The sequence below is a fragment of the Esox lucius genome, chromosome 20 (assembly GCF_011004845.1).
Source record: "Esox lucius isolate fEsoLuc1 chromosome 20, fEsoLuc1.pri, whole genome shotgun sequence".
NCBI lineage: Eukaryota > Metazoa > Chordata > Actinopteri > Esociformes > Esocidae > Esox > Esox lucius.
Window position 1 is genome coordinate 40,978,716 of NC_047588.1, and position 11,648 is coordinate 40,990,363.

The 11,648-nt window shown below is 46.3% G+C and overlaps 1 protein-coding gene across 1 annotated transcript; it reads left to right on the plus strand.

The window, feature by feature from the left end:
* The first annotated feature begins 8,904 nt into the window (after window positions 1–8,904).
* LOC117593511 lies at window positions 8,905–10,197 on the plus strand. The gene is made up of 3 exons (XM_034289083.1): window positions 8,905–9,190; window positions 9,321–9,603; window positions 9,740–10,197. Exons 1-3 carry the CDS (start codon window positions 9,060–9,062, stop codon window positions 10,118–10,120), a joined length of 795 nt encoding a protein of 264 aa, XP_034144974.1. The 5' UTR covers window positions 8,905–9,059; the 3' UTR covers window positions 10,121–10,197.
* The last annotated feature ends 1,451 nt before the right edge of the window (window positions 10,198–11,648 follow it).

An 11,648-nucleotide genomic window follows, 5' to 3' on the forward strand; every position in this document is an offset into this window, starting at 1 on the left:
ATGCCACATTACCCAGCAGGAAGTGTCAGCAGCTTCTATTCTAGTTGCATATTTCTTCAATCGTCTGTCCACCAGTTTCATTTTATGATTGTTATACATTTTCCTCAGGTTGACTCTTTTCTCCACAACATAAAGAATATATTAGTATATATCAGTATATATCAGTATATATAGTATAAAGTAGAAAGGTGATTTAAGCAATTTTGAGCGTGGCATGGTTGTTGGTGCCAGACGGGCCGGTCTGAGTATTTCACAATCTGCTCAGTCACTGGGATTTTCACGCACAACCATTTCTAGAGTTTACAAAGAATAGTGTGAAAAGAATAGTGAAAAGAATAGTGTGAAAAGAATATTGTGAAAAGGGAAAAACATCCAGTATGCGGCAGTCCTGTGGGCGAAAATGCCTTGTTGACTCTGGAGGTCAGAGGAGAATGGGCCGACTGATTCAAGCTGATAGAAGAGCAACTTTGACTGAAATAACCACTTGTTACAACCGAGGTATGCAGCAAAGCATTTGTGAAGCCACAACACGCACAACCTTGAGGCGGATGGGCTACAACAGCAGAAGACCCCACCGGGTACCACTCATCTCCACTACAAATAGGAAAAAGAAGCTACAATTTGCACGAGCTCACCAAAATTGGACAGTTGAAGACTGGAAAAATTTTGCCTGGTCTGATGAGTCTCGATTTCTGTTGGGACATTCAGATGGTAGAGTCAGAATTTGGCGTAAACAGAATGAGAACATGGATCCATCATGCCTTGTTACCACTGTGCAGGCTGGTGGTGGTGGTGTAATGGTGTGTGGGATGTTTTCTTGGCACACTTTTGGCCCCCTAGTACCAATCGGGCATCGTTTAAATGCCACGGCCTACCTGAGCATTGTTTCAGACCATGTCCATCCCTTTATGACCACCATGTACCCATCCTCTGATGGCTTCTTCCAGCAGGATAATGCACCATGTCACAAAGCTTGAATCATTTCAAATTGGTTTCTTGAACATGACAATGAGTTCACTGTACTGAAATGGCCCCCACAGTCACCAGATCTCAACCCAATGGAGCATCTTTGGGATGTGGTGGAACGGGAGCTTCGTGCCCTGGATGTGCATCCCACAAATATCCATCAACTGCAAGATGCTATCCCACCAATATGGGCCAACATTTCTAAAGAATGCTTTCAGCACCTTGTTGAATCAATGCCACGTAGAATTAAGGCAGTTCTGAAGGCGAAAGGGGGTCAAAGACCGTATTAGTATGGTGTTCCTAATAATCCTTTAGGTGAGTGTATGTAACTGAATGTATCTCTCTCTTGACTCTATCATTTTTCCACTACACGTAACTGAATATTTTTCCACTATACGTAATTGCTAAAATCCAACAAAGCTGAGTTGGTTCCATTATGTGGGGGCAGGACTCTGCTGTCTTAGTTTAAAGGAGATGAAATCCACTTCCCCCACTGTTGCCATTGTGAACACCTTTTTTCAATTGTTATTATTATTATTATTATTTGACTCTTGATAGTGTTCTTGCTTCTACTGAATAGTTAAATGAATCCATTAAATGCAAGTCACTCTGGATAATTGTGTTTACTAAATTATTCAAATTAAAACTGTAAATCTCGATTTTCCCATCCTTCTATTTTCCACTAATGACGAAGCAACCAGTTTGAGGTTATGTAGCCAAATATTAGGTTGATTTCTCCAGATACTACTGACTGAACAAAGTGTAAGGAGAAGTTTATAAAGCAGGACATGAATTAATCTATAGTCAAATCTCTAGAAACTCTGTTAGGGAAGTGGTGTGATCAAATCAGCCTCTCACATTATCAGACACAGAGAAGAATGTAAATAAAACTTTCCAGACAGTCTCAAGTCACATCTGGTTCTGTTTGCTACTCTGTGAGTATTGACTTAGTTTCTATATTTGTCAATTAGGATACATATTACTACTCTATTACTTCAGTAGAATGGTGTACTGAATTACTACTGTACAGTAATGACAACTAAAAGTTGTAAAATGTAATAATTTCAATGATTACCCTAGTTTTTTTCAGCACAGGGGGAGGGTGGGTTGCTTTAGTTAGATTTTTGTTGCTCAAAGACTGCAATCTGTACTAAAATTAACTACTGGATTTATTCAAAATGTGCTTTTCAGTCTTTTGAGTTTTTCCGAATTCACGCTACAACTTTTAGCAATTGTTAATACATCAGTTTAATTTTAAAATAGATACTTTGTTTTTTTTCACATAGGCCTACATTTTTTGACTAATTATTCATTGTCATTTGGCTACGCTACTAATCTAAATTTAAATGCTAAAGTCACACTGACATATGATAAAAACATTTACTCAACAGTGACATCTGTTGGTCAGAAATAAAAAAGTGATGTTTAATGTTCATGCTGATGTTTTTTCCTGTGCTGTTCTAAAATAATGTGTGGCACAATGCTTTATTGGGTAGGCACATTGAAAAGGATAATTCATGTCCTGCATTTCTCTTGCTTTCCAGTCTGCTTTTTATTCAACCATTCATCCGTTATAATGTTTTGGAAGATAACGGAGTGTGGATGAAAAGTGTTTAATAGGATGCAGTAAATTAAATTAAATGAACACCAATTGTCACAGTCGAGGTGAAGGACATGAGGCGTAGAGCAGTTTGGAATCTCCATGACTTTAATAAACATACTCTTATAAAAAAAAACAACAACCGTGAACTGAAGTGGCATACAACGCAAACACAAACAATGACCGACCACAGAAAGCTAAACTGAAGCAACTTCAATAGGACCCCCAACCAAAGGCAATAGAGAGCAGCTTCCTCTGACTGGGGATAATTAAACATGAGTGCAGAGATGCCTAGAGGTCCCAATCAAGTCATTAGTATGTGTTTAAATGTTTCTCCTCTGCTCCCCTCACTTGTCTGTCATTGTTGCATGTCTACGTTTGTTTCACGTTAGTGGTTACTTTCGTTTTTGCTGCATAGCCAGCCCTTTAGTTTTGTTTAGTGTTGTCAGTGCTCTGTGTTTTTTCTACATTAAAATGATGACATCGACTACCACTCTGCTTGGGCCTGGTTCCTTCCTCTCCACCACTACGCCAATCCATTTATCACTAAGGGGACGTTCTCTTGCACTCACTTCCCTACCGTCCACCAGTATCCTTCCAAGTGGTAAACCATTATAACCACTCTCCCATTTACCCCTCCACTACGTGTGTGTGTGTGTGTTTGTGTGTGTGTGTGTGTGTGTGTGTGTGTGTCATGGAGGTTAAAATGTGTTTTGCTGTCCTCTCCAGGTTCTCTGGTCTCTTCACTGTCCAGACTGCTGTGTGGTCTTCTGGTGGTGTCTCCCATTCTACTGGTCTCCATCATACTGATGGTGAAATGTTACAGGGCTCAAGGTGACCACTTTATCCAGATTCAAATAATTTTTCTGTATCACTGTTAAAATAATGTTGATCCCAATGTTTTATCCATGTTTGTAGAGGCAGTTATTTTTATGAATGGTATTTCTTAAAACATTTCTTCTCAAAAAGCAAACTGACAGCATTATTATTTCTGATTGATTACATCATGAATCTGGGTAATAACAATGTGACTCTCTATTTCTGTTATTTTCTTAGGTTTTTATACAACAACCGAAACCCCTCATGACCACTTGCAATGTGATTACGTCAATGACCAGACCGAATCAGCCTTGTGATCATTAAAGTATGCAAAAGTAGATTATCAAACCTATCAAGCATCCTATTCAAGCTGAGTGTGATCAGTAACAACAAGTTAGTTATTTCTGTTTATTTGTGCCTTGCTTCTTGCTGATCAAACAGTGGGAATGTACTAGTTATTTTGGCTTGGTTAAGAAGCTATCTGAGATCTGTGGCTGGCATTCTTCTGTAAAATATTAAGATTACTCCTTTTAGCAAGCAAGCAAGTTTATTCATATAGCACAATTCACACATCGAAGCAATTTAATGTGCTTTACAAAGAAAAATATATGAAAGCAATAACATAATAACAAATACTTGAATGAAAACATCAAAGCAAATGAATACATCATAATAATAAAAAAATACAATAAGAAAACATTAAAAGTGGGAAGTGTGAGGTTTTCCCGTCACTCCCGGTCTGACTCCTCCCCGCCACGCTCCGCACCTGCCACCGTTTCACTTCCCAGCACGCATGAACGCACCCAACACTCCAGATCCCAATCACCTGAATATTGAACACCTGTGCCCTGTTTACCCCTCTATTTAACCTGTGCTCTTCCTCCCCTCCAGTGTGAGGTATTGTTCCCAGTGGACCTGCCAAGCCTTCTATCGCGCGCTCTCATTACGTTGTTGATTCCCAGCCTGTTGTGTTCTCTACCCTCTTGTCCCGTCCTCTCTCCTCGTTTACAGTATCCTGCGTCCTGACCAGTTCGTCTGCCCCGTCGTGTCTCTCCCTGCCTACCCTACCTGTGTAGTTACCTGTACGGACTGCCTTCCCGGAACACCGACCTCCCTGCCTGCCCCTGGATATCCTTACCGTCTCTCCCAGCCTGTACTGTAGCCTCCGCTGAATGATCACCCGGCTTCCTGACCTGCTGGCCTGCTTCTCGGTTTCATGTCTCTGCTCATCCCTGCCTGTGCCTTCGCCTTCAAGGACTGATCTTCTGGTTTCCGACTCTCTGCCTGGCTTTATCGTTTGTGTGCTCGCCTACTCCCTTGTGTGACGAAAAATAAATCTACCATTGCACTCCTGCAATTGGACCCACACAACTCTGGTCCTGGTGTTCATTACAGAATACCTCACCTTATCGATGGATCCAGCAGAGCTGCATGCGCGCCTGTCGCAGCAAGAGGAGAGGATTGAGGAGATGATGCGGCTGCTTCGACATCCAGTGCCCACGCCTCCTCCGTCCGGTATGGTTGCCGTCTCCGCCTCCGCTCCTAACATATCCCTGCCTAGCAAATACGATGGGTCTCCGGGAAAGTGCAAGGGGTTCCTGATGCAGTGCTCGAAGTACATCGCCTATCACCCGGGCCAGTTCAGCCGTGACCAGAACAAGGTGGACTTCGTCATCTCCTTGCTAACTGACAAAGCCCTGGACTGGGCCACAGCCTTGTGGTCCGCAAACAGCCCCGAACTAGGCTCGGAGGCTCAGTTCCTTGCCCTATTCAGGTAAGTGTTCGACCACCCCGTCTCGGGTCGTAACGTAGGGGATCAGCTGGTCGAGATCAGGCAGGGGACACGCACCGCGGCAGCATACGCCCTGGAATTCCGCACCTTGGCTGCCGGGAGTGGGTGGAGCGAGGCCGCCCTGCTCACGGTTTACCGGAGGGGACTGAATCAGGAGCTGCAGGCAGAGCTGGCCTGCAGGGGTGACCTAGCCTCCCTCAGTGAATACATCAACGTGTCCATCGCCATAGACAACTTGCTGTTGGACCGAAGGAGGACTGCCACCCTACGACCCAGACCGGCCCCTTCGACTTCCTCGGTGTCGACGCCCCCAGCGACACCACCAGAGCCCGAACCTATGCAACTAGGTCGTTCCCGTTTGTCCGCCGCGGAGCACCATCGTCGTCGTTCCGAGGGCCTTTGTCTGTACTGTGGCGAAAGAGGACATATCGCCTCCCGGTGCCATATCAGGCCGCCTCGCCCCGGAGAGAGAGAGACCTCAGCGCACCATCAGGTAGGAAGCTCCCACCTCCTCAACGTCACCCATAAGCAGTTGCATCTACCTGTGTGTCTCACTGTCAGGGGGAATCCGTTCTGCCTGGAGGGCTTGGTCGACTCGAGAGCCGCAGGGAGTTTCATGGACTTGGAAACAGCAGAACAGCTGGGGATCAAATTGTACCCCATAGAACCGCCGTTGCGCGTGAAATCCCTGGATGGGGGACCACTTGGATCCGGCTACGTTCGCCATCAAACGGAACCACTAGACATGCAGGTGGGGGCTTTGCACACAGAACGCATTCAGTTGCTTGTGGTTTCCTCCCCCCATGAGCCGGTCTGCCTACACGACCCAGACATTTCCTGGAGTAAAGGTGAGTTGACGGCCTGGAATGCGACCTGCCTATCTCGTTGTTTGAGTGTTCCCTGCAGAGCCACCTCAGTGGAAAGCGCCACGCCATCAACCACTCCGGAACCCCCATCTGCTTACTCCCAGTTCAGACAGGTCTTCAGCGAGGCGAAAGCAACGGAGTTACCACCACACCGCCCGTGGGACTGCGCCATAGAGCTGATCGAGGGAGTGCGCCATAGAGCTGATCAGCAAGTTGGATTTGCGGAGTGCGTATCATCTCGTGCGCATACGAAAAGGTGATGAATGGAAAACCGCCTTCATCACCCAACGCGGCCACTACGAATATCGAGTCATGCCCTTCGGCCTTACCAATGCACCCGCCGTCTTCCAGGCATTCATGAACGACATATTCCGGGACATGATAGACCGGTTTGTTATAATATACCTTGATGACATCCTGATCTATTCCGGAAACCTAACAGAGCACATTGGGCACGTCCGACAAGTACTACAACGGTTGCAGCAACACCGACTGTATGTAAAACTAGAAAAGAGTGTGTTCCACGTTTCCCAGGTGGCCTTCCTAGGCTCGGTGCTGTCGCCAGGCTGTGTCCAGATGGACGAGAGCAAGGTATCTGCAGTGCGTCAGTGGCCACCCCCAAAAACAGTCAAGGAGTTGCAACGATTCCTGGGTTTTGCAAACTATTACCGACGGTTCATCAGGAACTTCAGCACCATCGCTGCCCCATTGACCACTCTGACCAGCCAGAAAACCCGGACCTTTGTGTTGGACAGACGCTGAAAAAATCAGCGTTTGAGAAACTGAAAGACCTATTCACCAGTGCTCCCATACTCCACCAGCCTGATTCCAAACTCCCGTTCGTAGTGGAAGTGGACGCCTCGGAAACGGGAGTAGGGGCGATTCTGTCACAGTGCGTTGGCACGCCCCCCAAATTGCGCCCCTGCGCCTTCTACTCCAAGAAACTCACCCCCGCCCAACGGAATTACGATGTCAGGAATCGAGAGCTCCTCGCGATTAAACTTGCCCTGGAGGAATGGAGACACTGGTTGGAGGGAGCCCTTCACCCCTTCCTGGTACTCACGGACCACCGCAACCTGGAATATTTGCAGTCGGCTAAACGTTTAAATCCCTGTCAAGCTCGATGGTCTCTTTTCTTCAACCGCTTTCGTTTTAAAGTCTCCTACGTACCGGGGAAAAAGGCTTACCCCCTCTCCCGCTTGTTCGAGCAACCGACCTGCCCTCCGTCGCCGGAAACAATTCTGCCCTCCACCTGCCGTGTCGGACCGATACGCTGGGACATCCAGGACACCATCGAGGAGGCCCTGTTGACGGATCCAGCCCCTCCTACCTGCCCACCAGGGAAGATTTATGTTCCTGCGGCCGTTCGTCCACAATTATTGCAATGGTGCCACACTTCATTGGGGACTGGGCATCCGGGCATCACCCGCACAACTAAAATCCTGGGTAAGCGGTATTGGTGGGCGTCTCAGTCCGATGACATGCGCGACTATGTACTGTCCTGCCCTGTCTGCGCCCAATCGAAAAGTCCCCGTCACTTACCCGAGGGGCTGCTACAGCCTCTACCTACTCCTCACCGCCCCTGGTCACATATCGCTATGGATTTTATAACGGACCTACCAGACTCCAACGGGTATACCACGATTCTGATGTGCCGTCTGATAACCCCTAGCTAACCTGCCCAATGCCAGAGAACTGGCAGACCTTGTTTTCCAACAGATATTCCGGGAGTTCGGGATTCCCGAGGACATCGTGTCGGATCGAGGACCCCAATTCATCTCCCGTGTATGGCGGGCTTTCTGCGACCGACTCGGGGTATCAGTAAGCCTATCCTCCGGGTACCATCCTGAGACCAACGGTCAGACGGAAAGGCTAAACCAGGATATAGGAAAGTATCTGCGACAACAGTGTCAAAAGCAGCCACACGACTGGAGCCGGTTTCTACCGTGGGTAGAATACGCACAAAACTCACTCATTCACTCCTCCCTCAGACTCACTCCTTTTCAATGTGTCTTCGGTTATCAACCCCCTCATTTCCCATGGGATACAGAACCCGGTCCGGTCCCTGCAGTGGACGAGTGGTTCAGACGCAGCGCGAGAGTCTGGGAGACGGCGCACCGGCATCTCCAGCAGGCGTCCAGTGCGCAGAAGACGTACGCTGATCGCCGCCGGCGCCCGTCTCCCCTCTACCACCCCGGCCAGCGGGTTTGGCTGTCAACTCGGGACATCCGCCTGCGCCTCCCATCCCGTAAGCTAGCCCCCAAATACATCGGTCCTTTCAAGATCACACGACGCATAAACCCTGTTACCTACCGTCTGCAATTGCCCCGCCAGTACAGGATCTCCCCTACGTTTCACGTGTCTCTCCTCAAGCCGGTTCATTGCAGTCCCCTACATCCACCAGTCGCCCTGGATCCTGCTCCGCCTCCTTTGGAGGTCGATGGGGGACCGGCGTATGCGGTGCGGGACATCCTGGATTCCCGCCGACGAGGCGGGCTCCTGCAGTACTTGGTTGATTGGGAAGGTTATGGCCCGGAGGAGAGGGCCTGGGTGCCCGCTCGCGACATCCTGGACGAGGACCTCACTGCGCAGTTCCACGCTGCGCGCCCGGATCGTCCTGCTCCCCGTCCGCGGGGTCGTCCTGGCGTCATTCATTAGACACGACTCAAAATTGAAGACACTTGTTGCTAATGATGTGACCACATGTATAAAAGCAAGTTCAGAGTGCACAGTTTGCTGAAGATTCCAAACAAACACAATGGATGAAGGCATAATCAGGGGAAGAGGAATTCGAGTCAGAGGAGGGAGAAGAGCTGGCCATGGAAGAAGAGGAGCAGGCCAACGAGGAAGAGGAGTTCAAATCAGAGGAGGAAAAGGAGCAGGCCAATGAGGAAGAGGAGTTCAAATCAAAGGAGGAAGTGGAGCAGGCCAACAAGGGAGAGGAGGAGGCCAACAAGGGAGAGGAGAAGGTCCAGGAGGGAGAGCAAGACAACCTCGCACCATCATTACGGACGAGATGCGAGCAACAGTCATTGACCATATCATTGTCCATGGCATGACAATGGCTGAAGCAGGACTAAGAGTCCGTCCAAACCTGAGTAGGTTCACCGTGGCCACCATTATCAGGGCATTCAGACAACACAACAGGTATTGTACTCTATTGCTTTCTTTGTCACAATACAATTTTACAAGCCTGTGAAAGTAGTCTATTGGTTTCAAATCAGTTGTTACTGTATTGTAAAACATGTCAATTGACAACACATGTTTCTTTCTTTAGAGTTGAAAGAATGCCACATAGAGGTGGGAGGGTTGCCATATTTACAGCTGCACAAGAAACCCTCATTGTGGTTATGGTTCGTGAGAACAACCTCATCAGACTCCGGGAGATCAGAGACAAAGTCATTGACAATAATGTCAACTTTGAGAGCATTGATGATGTCAGTTTGGCCACAATAGACAGAGTTCTCCGGCGCCAAAAGATGCGGATGAAACAGGTCTATAGGGTTCCCTTTGAGCACAACTCTGAGCGACACAAAGACCTACGTTACGAGTATGTGCAAGTAAGTATACATCCATGTTCACAGTACAGTTAGTGGACATACTGTGTTGCTCAGTGGCCTACATTACTTCTGGACAATACTGTGCTACCTGATTGACTGTTGTTCTGAACACCTGTGCACTTTCACATTTTCACAGAGGATATTACAGTTGGACGCGATGGCCAGACCTCATGAGTACTTCTTCCTGGATGAGGCTGGCTTCAACCTGCAGAAACGAAGGCAAAGAGGCCGTAACATCATTGGCCAAAGAGCCATCACTGAGGTTCCTGGCCAACGGGGGGGTAATATAACTCTTTGTGCGGCCATGGGTTTGGAGGGGCTTGTCCACCGGGCATGCTGTCCTTGGGTCTTCCAACACCCAACGTCTCCTCACCTTCCTAGAGGAGCTAAAAGACATCCTCCTGGACCGCCAACAACACCATCCTGGGCCCGCACATCACATTTATGTGATCATTTGGGACAATGTACGCTTCCACAGAACAAACCAAATCAGAGAGTGGTTCACCACCAACAGTAACCACTTTTTGAACATCTGTCTGCCACCCTTTTTTGAACCCTATAGAGAAGTTCTTCTCTTCGTGGAGATGGAAGGTTTATGACAGACAACCATACACTAGAGAGAACCTCCTAAGGGCAATGGAGCTGGCCTGTGTTGACATCCCAGTGGAGGCCTTCCACGGATGGATTCGCCATTCCAGGGCGTTTTTTCCCGCGGTGCCTGGCAAGAGACAATATAGCCTGCGATGTGGATGAGGTGATGTGGCCCGATGCAGCTCAGCGACATGATGCCGCACAGTGATTGTGGTGTGTGTGTGGTGTGAATAAAGTAAATTAAAAAACTTCACACCCTGATCATGTTTTCAAGAGTACTGTTGTGTGCAATAGATTCTGTTTTTGCATTGAGTTGTGTTACAGTAGTGTACATGCAGAATTTACTATAGATGTATACTCTTCATATGAAACTCACAAATCTAAATGCCTAATCCTCTGCAGAGATCTAAGAAGATCCATTACTGTAAAGTTTCTAAAAATATGCATTGGCAGTTATGAAACAAAGAACCTTTTTACAAATTGAGCATTGCATTTTCAATTGTTTTGCTGTATAGTGTTTACATTTTTGAAAGCTTCGAGCTGCTTTTTTTGGTGTGAAAGTTTGAGTTTTGAAGTGAGAAGGTGTGGTTGTGTTTATGTAGCTTTAGAAAAGGGTGTTGTGTTTAGACATTGGGGAACATGGAGGAAACGTTTGTGAAATGTGTTTTAGCATTTGAGAAAAACTGTAAGATGTTGTATCTTTCATCTTTCACATTGTCTGCAAAGTTTAGAATAAATGTGTGGTTATCGTTGGTAAACAGACCAACAACAGCAGCTTGAACATTTAAAGTAAAATGCATAGCTTGTATTAAATATTTATTGTTGTACACATACATTCTTCTTGATATTTGCAAAAAGCACTTATTTTATTTTGTGCCTTTGAAGTGTCTAATCTGGATCCATTTTAAATAAAAATACTTAATGTAATAATTTCAAAGGCTACAATATTTCGATAATCTATGATTGTTAAACTACAGCATTTTCTTACCGCGGTAATATCAGGTAGATTGTGTCAAACTGTGATTGCATTATTCCAATTACATGGGGGAGCTAGAACGTTGTAAATGCTAATTGTTTTTCTAAACGACAGTACACACGCTCACAATGTTCTCATAAAATAACAGGTTAGAACGAATTTAAAAGCGAAATGTTTCTAGTTGCAACTTCATCATTGATATAATTACAAAATGTTTTAATAAAGAAGTACACCACTAGTCCACACAGAAATAAAAACTCTTATCTTAAGAAATAATAAAATACAAAGCAGAACTATTTGTTACGATCATAGATTTGAAGTACAGCATGGTAGAAAAACACATCTTATGACAGTTGGCGAATTGGCTGTCAGAGTTGACTCTATTGTTTTAATAGACAAATGCATCATTGCTTATTTTTTGCATCAACTTATTTGTTTTATCAAATCAAATACCCCACTGCCAAAGAACAGTGTGGAG